Raw genomic sequence first — 12,125 nt, forward strand, 5'->3', positions numbered from 1 at the left:
ATGGCAGATAGTGAGCACATTCTATTGATGATTTGAGGTTCAAATGTTTTTTACTTTAAGCTGCCCACAATTGTTTCCTATGTGGAGACACGACTTGGTGCACGATTTGAATCCACCTTCGATCTTACCAGTTCAAGCATGGTATCATCGACCACGCGTCTTCTGACAGTAAATAACCCACCATAGCCTTTTCGCTGGGGGTATTTTTTCCTTCGTGCCCATATCAGTTCGACATGTTCTAGTCGAGCGATTCTATGGCGCACACGCAAAAATAGACTATTTGTCATGATCCATTAGCATTTCATCAAATTCGATTGGGGAAGTTGTAATATTTACGGATTCAAAAACATACTTGCTCGTGGTCCATTCTTCGATGCGGCGGTAGGAACGGCGAGTTGATTTGTGATCGACCCCTAGAACCTTCGCTTCTAAACGTGCACATTCGATCATCATCGAAAGGGCTTCCTTGTGCCGCATTCGAGCCTTAATGATCACGGCCAAGTAGAAGGTATCGCGTAGTACTGTCGGGTGTTCCGGTCCTAAGGTTTCTCGGGCTATCTCTATACTTTCCGTGTAGATATCTTCTGCTTCTTTCATTTTGAATTGCTCGATATAGCAGTCCGCCCGAATGAGATTGGCATGTCTGTACCACATGTCTGATGCGTTAGATTCGGGATATCTTTCAGTGATAGATACCAAGTGGCGAGATAGCTCTTCTGATTCACGAAGCCGACCTTGGGCAAGATATGTCATAGCCAGGCCGCACATGGCATTATAGAGAAGATTATCCCCTAACGAGCAGTGATCCAAGGAGAATTTGAGAACAGCTGTGCCAAGCCGCTCAGCCTCTTCAAGCTCCTCATTACATCGATAGCTATCCGATAAATGGGACTGTAGAAGCATTGACAATCCTGTCTCAGAGCCGCGAGCCTTTTTTTCATCTTCAATGGCCTCCTTGCTAATATTTATGCTCTTCTGATATTCACCCATTTGTCTGTAATCAAAAGCCAAGTTTCCACGAAGCTCGATAGTATGCGGGTGGTCATGGCCAAACGCAACTTTGGCGCAATCGATTGCTAGCAGAGAAAGTGCCGAGGATTCCTTATACCTACCGTCCACGAATTTTGTACTGGCAGAAAGGCAAAGCAAGCGTACTCTTTCTTCAGAAGGGGGCTCATCTATGGTTGAATCGAGAATGTGGAGAGCGTGTGGTATCAGTGCCCGGCGCTCACTCAATTGATCTTCGGGTGGAAAACTCAAGGTCATTTGGCGAATTGTAAAGATCTGCCAGGCACGGAGACTATTCAACGACCGAAGCCAATTTCTTGTCGCAAGGTGGACTAGTCGGTGTAGATCGAGACGACTGTCTGGATTTCTGATTCGCACAAAGGAATAGGACACAAGTACCCCGATCGCCTTTTGTTTCTCTAGTTGGGTTGTTGAGAACAATGTCGAAATTGGAATATCTTTTGCGTTGATGCATGCCATGTACGCAAGATACTGAGAAGCTAAAGGATAGTCTCGTTGGAGTTGTACGAACGATGTGAGCCATGTTGTTGCAACTGGGTTACGTATACTCCTATATCTTCCTTCGTCTTCAAAGTCTTCACTGAGAACATCAAGCACGTCTTGATCCTGTCCATCCAAGAGCTTAACATAGCTTCGGATGTCAGTTTCGTTCTGGTTGATAAATGAGGCAGCCTGGACAATGGCCAATGGGAGATATGTGAGCCGCTCCAAAAGTTGTCGGGTACTTTCAGTGTCGTTCAGAAGGTCTTTTTTAACGAGGCAATTCTGTAACACAGTTGTGGCCCTGTGCTCGTCCAATTCCAAAATTTGGATAGTATCTGTTGCATTGAGATACTGGGCGACTTTGTTGCTTCGGGTAGTGAAAAGAACGACGCCTCGATCGCTTTTCGGAAGAACGGCTCTCAGGCCTCCCCCTTTACAATCCTGATCACTCTCCCTCCACATCTCAAGCTCGTCGGCATTGTCAATTATTAAAAGCCAGCGACCACTGTGAGACTGGTCAAGATAGTTTTGTACCACGACTTTGACATCCTCACTTTCCGGGTCGAAACGAAGACCCAACTGATATGCGATATCTTGATAAGACTGTCGCAGGCTTTCCAAGTCCACGGCAGGGATCCAAAATACTGCGCAGTCTGGGTATATGTCTCTCACTTGATGACCGACTTCCAAAGCAATTTGTGTTTTTCCTACACCACCGAGACCAACCACAGCAATGCGTTGCGATGGACCTTTGGTAAACAATGTTCGCTTGATGCTGGTAACATGTTCGCGATCCACAAACCTCGAATTCCGCTTTAACGGAACAACCCAGCAAGGTGGTGGAGGCCGACAAGCTCCATCTCCAGAAGAATGCATCTTGCTGAGTACTTTGGCCTGATAAAGTCGAGCCTTGTATTCCTGTTCGATATTAGAATTAATCCGTGTATATCATCTATAGAGGCATCAATACACTCATTGACAGATCAAATTCTAATACTGTTTTCCCTGTATCTTGTTAGTCTTTGAATTGTCCAAACTAAGGCTCAATGCCATAGATACCTTCTTTTTTTGTCAAATTCAAAACACACTCACGAACCCGGGCCTTCTGTGAAGAATGATGTAGATAGTCTTGCGTCGCATTTTCAATCAAACTTCGTTGTGAACAGTCATCCATCCGAACATTCTGCAGGCCTTGTTCAACATTGAACCGAAAGAGGCGATTTTCCTTCGCCTCGTTGATCCACCGAGCCATGAAGCGTCGTTCAGTGCTTTGTGGCTTTGTGACCAAACTGACCAGCGTTTTACGCACAAATTTGATTATGTTATCATTCATTGGTAGCAGTTCTGCGCATCCTGTACCGATGGTGAGAAAACATTTGACCAAAGGCTTGATCTCACGACTCGTGGTGCACCATATGTCGGCGGCCTCCTCTTCGACTTCCTCGGTGGGGTTGTTTGCCCCAAACGCACCATCAACAAACTGGCGATTCCCAATAGTCACAGGTTCAAAGAAGCCTGTGGCTGCGGAGGTGGCCAGGGCTGCCTCACATATTGTCGCCGGGAGAATGTCTTCATTGGGCACACTGTAGCTTCTAAGTCTTGTAACCTGAAGGGTATCCCTGGATGTAGTGCAAACGAATGTTTTGGTACGGCGAGAAACACCATCATCCATAAGATCACTTGGTGATGCACCGGCTCGACTAATAACATGCTCAATGGCTGCTTTAAGCCGTTTGCTGTCGAATTTGGCTCTGATGTTCAATGACCAATCCACGGGAATGTGGCTCATCTGCTCACCAAATACGCAAGTCATCAATTCGCTATATGCATCGATGCATTCATTGACATCTAGTTCCAATCGACCAAGCATAATTGCAATAAGTCTAGCTTATAATTTTAGTTTGGGCATTACGATATAGTAGACATGGATCTACTCACCCGCCTGTGCTGGTTCCTCCAATAAGATCAAAAACATCGCATGGCTTGAGATGGCGACCATCATCTCGTTCGCGATTCAACTGTGCCATGATGTCCCTCAATATCAATAACGTAGAGAATCCTCGAACACCGCCCCCATCAAGTGATAGCAAGCACAAACCATTGGTATCACGTGGATTTGATCCCAAAATTTCCATGATAATTGCATAAGATATAAAGATATTATCCAAAGTAAAAATATGATACGACATATAGCTTAGGAAAATAGCCGACACCATGCGTCGAATATCAAAAGGTTTTAAGAATTTCAGGTCTCGGGAAACACCACATCCTTTTTTTCCCCACCCAGAAGCAATCAATGCATGCGGGGCAGGGCGCTTACTAGCTGCAGCAAGAAAGTCATCCATTGCCAATCGCGCGCACAGCCAATGTTTCATACTACCCAGCTATGCGCGTTGATCTTATATTGGAACACCGTATTCTTGCACGGTTGAAAGATAAAAATAGATTCAGTATGTCCAACATTGAAGGGTTTTGCAGCCACTTCCTTCAGTACCTAACGTTTGAACCTACACAAGTGGGTAAAATATTATAAGCGCTGAAAGCATGGATAGCTACCAGTTGAGAGTACCTGGTCATGAAATGTCGATAGTCAGCAAGTACTAGCTACTAGATTTCAATGTTCCTCGTTTGATGTTCATAATTCATAATTCAGCGAAAGTTCAAAGGACTCGAATAGCATCAAGGTGGGCTGACTCCAGTGCTGTCAGTCTCGGCCAATGTCCCAGGAATGCAAATGTAGTTGTACATATCGTGGCAAGAGAAGACAGCTCTCCTTCCGACCACAGAGTGTTCGGATTAATTCATTCCCACAAATACCAGATATTCGAACCGAAAGCAGAATTTTGGCTAAAACACATTGACATGAGATTAGAGGCTCGGAGAACTTGATAAAAAAAAAAGCCCAGAAACTGAATTGGATTCGGCCCAGACCCTGCCGGGAGAATCCTACAAATTCGAACGCCGCAAGCAAGATATCATCGAAGTCGTCGATCGCAGCATCTAGCACATCTCACAGCACTCGGCACAGTCTGCGCAGCACTCACAACCCTCCTCGCAAACAAAGCAACAGCACAGAGCAGCCAAACTAGGGGTAGATATTAGTATGGATCCAGGCATTGGTTTTGGGTCCATGACTGGAACTTACCAGGCACCCAAGCAGCCACCACCACCACTCTTATTACCGCGGTTGCTGGTATCCTGGTTCGGGGCGAAGTTCATCTGCTATAGTGGAGATTAGCGGGTTGTGCTTGGAAAGTGGTTGAAGAAAATTGCCGCATACCTGGCCCTGCTGAGGAGGGTAGCCCTGTTGGGGGTACTGCTGAGGAGGATATTGCTGGGGAGGATATCCCTGCTGGGGATACTGCTGTTGGGGGTATCCTTGGGGAGGGTAGCCACCATAACTAAATCCAAAAACCCGTCAGTACAACAACTTTGAAATCACTCGAGTATTGCCCCAAAGTCACAACGGTCCGTCCTGATAATGCCGCAAAATTCATTCGATCACCGGGCGCACCGGCGATTATCCTAGAAGAGGTATGCGAACGGTATTGTTTTGAGTCTTGGTATGACTTACGCCTGAGGAGGAGGGCCGGGGGGGCCGCCATGGTGAGGACCTTGTTGATAATAGTCGGCCATATTGATGCTAAAGTGGTGAACGAGTCAGTGATGCGATCGAAGCCAACCATGCTATCCACGTAGCCGCCGCGGCGTTTCCAACTGGGATGTTGAGGAGATCATAGGCCACTGCGGTGACCAAAGCGACCGGGGTTGCGACGTACCTTGCTGATTTCGGAGTCGGAGATTGGCGGAGAGGAAAGCACGGGGCTCGCGAAAAGGAAGAAGGGGCTTTGCGAGCGAGTGAGGTGACTGTGACGAGAGGTTGAAAAACGACGGTGAGGTCGTGAAGGAAAGTGAGAAGAGAGGTAGGAGGAAAAAAGAGGAGACAAGGTTTACCGAAACCGCCGATGGAGCTGAATCTGCAGGAAGAATAATTACCAGTCGCAACTCCTTTTTTTCCCTATTTTTCCCTTTTTTCCCGTTGTTTACGGAAAGAATTGAATGTATGATACGGCCTTGGCACGTAAAGTTAGTTGAGAATAGAATTTCCTTAAGGCCAAGACTCCCAAGGCCCTGTACAAGTCTATACACTGAATTCCAATTAACTAGTAGATATTATTGCATGTTTGATCTCTTTTCTAATTTAATGTCAGATTGCGGCTGTGAAGCCTATGAATCGATCCACTATGAACTGAACTGCCACACTCGCTCGCCACTAAGTGTACATAATTCATCGTAAAAGAATGGAATGGTAAAGACCCCAAATACCACTTCCCGGCCCCCAAGTGAAACCCGTGGTCGTATGATTACGGTATTTCTCTGTATGAGAGCCCACTGAGCCACAGCAAAGACCCAGCCCTATCACCAGGTCTGCGTGGTCAGCCACACATCCACCTCCACTTCTTTTGTGATTATTGGTCTGAACCCCAGCCACCGTGTCACTAGAAAGCATTGGAAACTCCACCACGAGCGGGATCTCACCCACTAAGAACCCGGGAGCGGGCGAACCGGTCTGGCTCAGCTACTGGGGTTGAGTTGACTGGGTTGACCGCTGGTATTGTTGCTGCCTGTACGGATTACGCCGTATGGATTGCATCTTGTACTCTGAATCAAAGTATACAAAGAACACGAGCCTGGGAGCCAGCACATATGGGTTATCCTCTCAGCTTTGTTTCATCCAATAAGTGGATTCACATCTGTCTTTGTGCCCTTGTTTCTTTATTCCAGATGAGGTTCGTTGTCAGGCCCCGGAAATAACTTGTAAGGTACCCGTAATGCCAAGGCACCAACATTCCTGATTTGGCACTTTGCTGCCGTAATTTACGGGCCCCCAAAATATTCGACCATCGGTATTATTAAGGGGTGAGCTGAACTTTTAGTAGGGGTGAGGTGACCTGATCGGTAGAGTCGGTACTGGTACGACTGGAACCTGCCAAACTACAGCAATCGTCAGATTGGATGCACCAGACTGCAACGCTGTACCACTAAACACACTACAGTGCATTTATATGCAAGGAATGACCTATGCAAATTACTTATAAGGTTGGATATGACTGTATATAAACGATAAAAAAATCACATCGCTAATGCCATAGTAGAAGAAAATAATAATCATTAGTTGCTTTCGTCGCTCGTGTCAGTACTGGAACTAGCCGGGTCATTAATGAACGAACCCCTGGTAATGAGTAAAGAAAGACAACCCCAGATTTCCAGAGTACAGAATGACTGCAATGTGGAGCAAAAGGGGCAAATGATGTCACGCTGCGCCTTGAAGTCGCCAACCCTCAGGCAATCAAATCGAGTCAAGCCGAGCCAGGCCATACTTCCGAAATGCCCATAATCAATCGCAAATAACCATTAACCCCTTCCCACCGATATTCAAGTTTGGACTCGTGTCCAGATGCCCTCTCCAAAACGAATAAAGTCGACCCAGGTCCAATTCCGACTCCGATCCCAAACCATATATATACCCGAAACCGTACCCCATACACCCAAATATCATATACCAATATATCGCACACCATGCTGGTCCAGAACCATGAAGATAACCGCGTCACACACATGATGAATTGAATTCATCAACCAAAATAAGCAGGAAGTGGAGGAAAAGAAGAAGAAGAAGAATAAGAAGGAGAGGAGAGAATAAAAAGAGAAAGAAGAACAACCAACTCGCCAAAACACAGCACAAAACAGCAACTACGACGGCTCACATCACATACGACTCCATTTCCGGCGGAAAAGGAGGCTGGGCTTCCATGTAGAATGGAACATCGAGCGACGGGTCAAGATCAAAGCCTGACATGGAATACGAATCGAACCCATGCATGAGGGTAGACTCCATATCGTATGAGGAGACATGAGCAGGTGGCATGGAGCGGGGATGCGCATGTGAATATACATTCGCATTCCCATTCGAGCGAGCAATATTCAGCCCATCATGATGATGCTCATCAACATCAAGTCCATGATCCTGCTCTTGCTCTTGCTCTCGCTCCTGCTCCTCTCCATCATACTCATCCAAGACAGAATCAGACCCCAAACTCCCACACTGCTGCTGTTCAAGTTGCTGTTCAAGCTCAAGTTCCAACTCAGCCTCAAGCTCGGCACTGTCTCGCTCATTTCCATTCTCACCGGCCCGCTCAACAGTCTGTCTCATCCAATGTTTAAGCACATCCATAGGTGGGTGATTGCCTCCACCCTTCCCGCCTCTCTTCTCACTATCCTTCCCGCGACCCCCGCGGCCCCGCTGACAAGGATTGAAATGGGTGCGTCGCAAGTGCGCCGCGGCGTTGTAGTTGGCGCCGTATTTTTTCCCATTCCGGCACGCTTTGCAGTTCGCGAGAAAAGATTTGTCGGGCGAGATGTCGACGCAGACCCAGACTTTGCGAACGGAGGCGTGCACACGGTCCATGTGGCGGCGGAGTTCGTGCTCACCGTGGAAGCCCTCTGGTTGGTCATTACAGACACGGCAGTATGTTTTCTGGCGTGGAGGTCTGTGGATTGAGGCCTTTGGGATGGCTGCTACTTCCTTGGTGGTGCCGTCTGTTGAGGAGATGCGGAGCATCATGTGTGGGGAGGAAGTGTCATGCAGCAGAATCGTAGCTGTGTTGCTGTCATGAGATTCACGTTTGGGGGCGATGGGGCGGGCTGCATGGGCGAGTTGTTCTTGAGTGCGACGGACTGCACGGGAGGTTTGCTGGTCCTCTTCGGATGGGAGGGTAGGTTTGATATCCATTGGTGATGGGTGTTCGATTTCGGATATGGGGAGGGATGAACGAATCGAGCGTGGGAATGAGGTTGTGCATGGGGCAGAGGTGGAGAAAGCGGGAGGGTAGGTGATTGGGAAAGAGGTAGAATCTAAGTGAGGATATAGGGAAGAATGATAGGGAAGCCCAGAGGTGGATGTGGGCACCCACTCTGGGGGGATAGAATAAGGGGCCAGATCCAGTTCCGTGTTTGGCGCCGTTTGATCAAATCCAAAGTTATCGAAGTGGTTGATGATCGTGTCGGTGGTACCGCTGCGGGTCATGCTGACGGCCGCCGCGGGAGATGTATCGGCCATGGGAGAGATTTGTCCGTCGTGAGGTTGCAAAGAGGCCATTCCAGTCGATCCGTGGGCTGCAAGAGCAAGGGAGAGAGCGGAACCAGGAGCAGAGCCAGAACCCGAGGGATATGACTGGTTGCAGTTGTCGCCGTCGTCCAGTTGCAGGTGCTTCGTGTATTCGGATGGTGAATACTCGTCGATGACTTGCTCAAGCTGCGGTTGCTGGGTCCTTGAGGAGGGTCCGAAAGATGATCCCTTACCCATGGCCCCGGCGGGCGGATGCCAGTGGGATATGGGGATCTGTTGGCTCTGGGAGCGGACCATGGGCGCCGTATGATGCCGGTAAGTTGAGACCGACGCTCTCTTTTGCGGTCCAACAGTCGTGGATGCTTGAGAAAGCGCGCGCCTCAGCTCCATGGTCACTGGAAGATCCGGGGTCTGCCAATCGTCAATCCAAGGAATTTTTACATATATATTTGGCTGGAGAATTAGAGGGGAAGGAAAAGGGAGGATGGAAAGGAGCGGGAAGAATGGGATATTCTCCATCAGAGGGTGCGGGAACAAGGAACCAAGGTCACACATACGGTGGCTCGCCGTTTCGCCTGCGGAAGACCAGAACCAGAAGAAAGAAGCGTCCGCGGGATAGCATCCTGTCGAGTTCGTTTGCCCGGTTTCCCGGGGGTTGCGTCGTCCCGATCGATGGCCGGGATAAATGGGCTGATCCGGTGACTCCAGAGTTGATTCCGTTCAGCTTCCGGAAGGTGGGAGTATCTAACCAAAAAAGCTTCACGGTACCCTGATATGGCCCTGGTGAACAATTCATCTTCGTCTTGATTGAATGTCATAGTTGGGGGGGGGGGGAAAGGGGAATAAGACCCTGATGTTGGAGTCGACCCTGATTTGAAGTCGAACTGGTGTATCAGTATGCGAAACAGGGAGCGATTAGAACGAATGGAAAATAGCCAGAATAGGCTCGATAAAAATATGTAGTATGGTGGGTGGTTTTGTTTTCTGGTCTATATAAGATGGTTAGGAGCCGCAAAGCCGAATGGGGGCGCGCACGTACATAGTTTTTCCCCAGAAAACGAGTCTTATCTCCAAATCCGATTCCGATCGGGATTGTCGATAAGGTGATGGAGAAAGGGAAATGAAAAGGTCGAGATGAAGGCAGATTAAAGGGAAACTTGAATGTACAAAAAAATAAATTATGAACTGATAATGCAAATCGTCAAAGTCAGGAAAGATTGGGCAGAGAAGAGGAAAAGAGAAGAGCAAAAGTCCGGGAAAGGGAACAGCTAACTAGTCCCACCGAATGGATACGAAGTCTGTAAATGACAGCTATAGGAGACCAAAGACCAGACAGAAATGGTGGAAAAGACCCAGATCCAGGTGTGGATCTACGAGTTCTGGACCATCGAATGGCAATTCTGATGTGTATTATTACTATTATTACTATTATTACTGTTCTTACTATGCTTTACTATTATTACCCGGAGGAAAAAAGATTACACGATGCACCTTCCCCGTACCATTCTCTTACGATCTCCCTATCATCTTCCTATGCGTTTCGCGGTATTTACTGGTATTTTGCGCAAGTCTTGTTTAAGGGGGATTTCTACCATTCCGTATTCGCACAAGCCATGCTGACTATTGATTTTTTTTTACTATTTTCCTTGATGTTCGCACCTCCATTTCTGTGGTTGGTTCATTCATTCCTGCAACACGGGCAGAGTCGGTGATGGGACATCCAGACGATAAAGTGAGGCAGCGAACCGGATCACCCCGAGCGTGACCCGACCGCCCACGATGCATAGCCAGATTAAATAATCAAGGGGGGTCAAGGGAACGTTCTTCGCGTCAGAGAAGAAGGTTTGAAGTTACAGATGGAAAAGAAGAGAGAGAGAGAGAGAGAGTCTTCCAGCGCTAACAGCGGATGAGAAGCGGAAATCCACTGGCAGTACAGAGTCCACTTTTGCCCCCTCTGGATTCCTGAATTAGTGAATATTTCAATATTCACCTCGTGAGCCCCCCGTCAACAAGTAATATTCAATAGCTCTTCTATGGAGCCTAATATTACCAGTCCTCGGTACTCCATACACTTCTCCTCTTGACCCCCCCCCCTCTCTGTTCCAAAATCCAGATTCGTTTCCAACTAAAGACAGGTCAGACGTCTGAATGGATGCCACGTCGTTTCACCCTGCAGCCGGGAAAAGAGTCCTGCAGGTGACGCTTCTGGGTGGATTTTGGTGGACTTTGGACTCTGGGAATGGAGTCTCTGTGCCCAATTGTTGCCCTGTGGTTGAACCGTTATGAAGGTCCGTGGGAGAAGTGGAAGTTCCGGGAAGTGTACCATGGATCCAATCTATAAAACCAAAATAGAAAATATGAAGGAGTTTTTTTTTTTTTTTCGTATGAGAATTTATGATACTCTATATATAACATAATTCAAGTATTGAATCCAACCTGGTACTCCGTGTAGGGGATTTCCCTGTCCCGGTTTCCCGTTTCTCAGGGGCGAAAAGGGATTTCCGACGATCAGACGATCTTGGCGCTAATAGACCCGCGATACATTCACATTATTCAATGTTATTTACTCTAATTCTCCGTAACAATAATGGAAATGCTGCCCGGAATATTTGAATTTTAAAAAAGGGAGAGAGAAAAAAGAAACTACCCAGGTTTCTTCCAATCCAGCGGTAACTGCGTTTCACCTACTCTTCCTCCCTCAACCTTCATAGGCGGTTGACAGAAATCGGCCCGCAAGTGGAGGATCGACGATGCAGTTTTCAAACTTTTCAACCCAATAGCCATCACACTGTAACGCCCAATCTGGAATATGGCTCCACGGCTCCACGGCAGTAAAGAGGAACTGTTATCACTCAATTTTGATGTGTCATGGACTCCATGCCACACAAGGTGGCTTGGATCTCCTCGGCATGAAAAAGGAAATCGATTTGATGAGGTGTTGTTTTTTTCCTCTCGCTCTATCTAGACTACTATGTATGTATTCCGTCCATCATTTATGAAACACGGCTGGAAAAGCAACATTCGTACTGTTTGGACCGCTTGATAGACATTCAACTGGAATCTCATTTCGTCATTGACCTGCAAAGACGGTGTATCATTTTCTGCCCAAGGGGGCCTTAACTTTGAATGCATCTCATTGGTAGATTGGGGGATTATTCTACTTGTTATCCAATAGGACCCTGCGTCATCTTTACCAAAAGTACGACATCGACATCATCCCGGTCATCAGAGCTATAGTCGTCCAAAAAATGTATGAATTTGGAAATTCCACTGAGTTTCTTCTTGTCGCAAGCCATTCAGCTTCGCCAACAGAACTGAAAATCTTGCGGAACAGGGCCAGAAGTTCAGACAGCAGGATCCATGTTCCTAGTAGATGATGGAGCCCTGGAAGGTTTTCCAACACTCCAAATTGAACATCGACCCTGGTCCAACAGCCCCAATATAGCTTGCACTCTGTCCTCCCAGTGGTTCTCCTGTCCGGGTT

General features: G+C 47.5%; 2 protein-coding genes across 2 annotated transcripts; both read right to left on the minus strand.

Annotated features, from left to right (window-relative positions):
• Positions 1-276: 276 nt before the first annotated feature.
• Positions 277-5,148, minus strand: N7466_010760 (uncharacterized protein; the record flags this gene model as incomplete). The annotated part of the gene is made up of 8 exons (XM_057170149.1): positions 277-2,430; positions 2,609-3,395; positions 3,451-3,530; positions 4,463-4,512; positions 4,557-4,597; positions 4,658-4,734; positions 4,793-4,913; positions 5,087-5,148. 8 exons carry the CDS (start codon positions 5,146-5,148, stop codon positions 277-279), a joined length of 3,372 nt encoding a protein of 1,123 aa, XP_057015881.1.
• Positions 5,149-7,276: 2,128 nt separating this feature from the next.
• N7466_010761 (uncharacterized protein) lies at positions 7,277-9,459 on the minus strand (the record flags this gene model as incomplete). Its single annotated transcript, XM_057170150.1, has 2 exons — positions 7,277-9,094; positions 9,199-9,459. The coding sequence occupies 2 exons, from the start codon at positions 9,457-9,459 to the stop codon at positions 7,277-7,279; spliced, it is 2,079 nt and encodes a 692-aa protein (XP_057015882.1).
• Positions 9,460-12,125: the final 2,666 nt, after the last annotated feature.

The sequence above is a fragment of the Penicillium verhagenii genome (assembly GCF_028828195.1).
Source record: "Penicillium verhagenii strain IBT 33310 chromosome Unknown utg000012l_segment0_segment0, whole genome shotgun sequence".
In the NCBI taxonomy this organism is placed as follows: domain Eukaryota; kingdom Fungi; phylum Ascomycota; class Eurotiomycetes; order Eurotiales; family Aspergillaceae; genus Penicillium; species Penicillium verhagenii.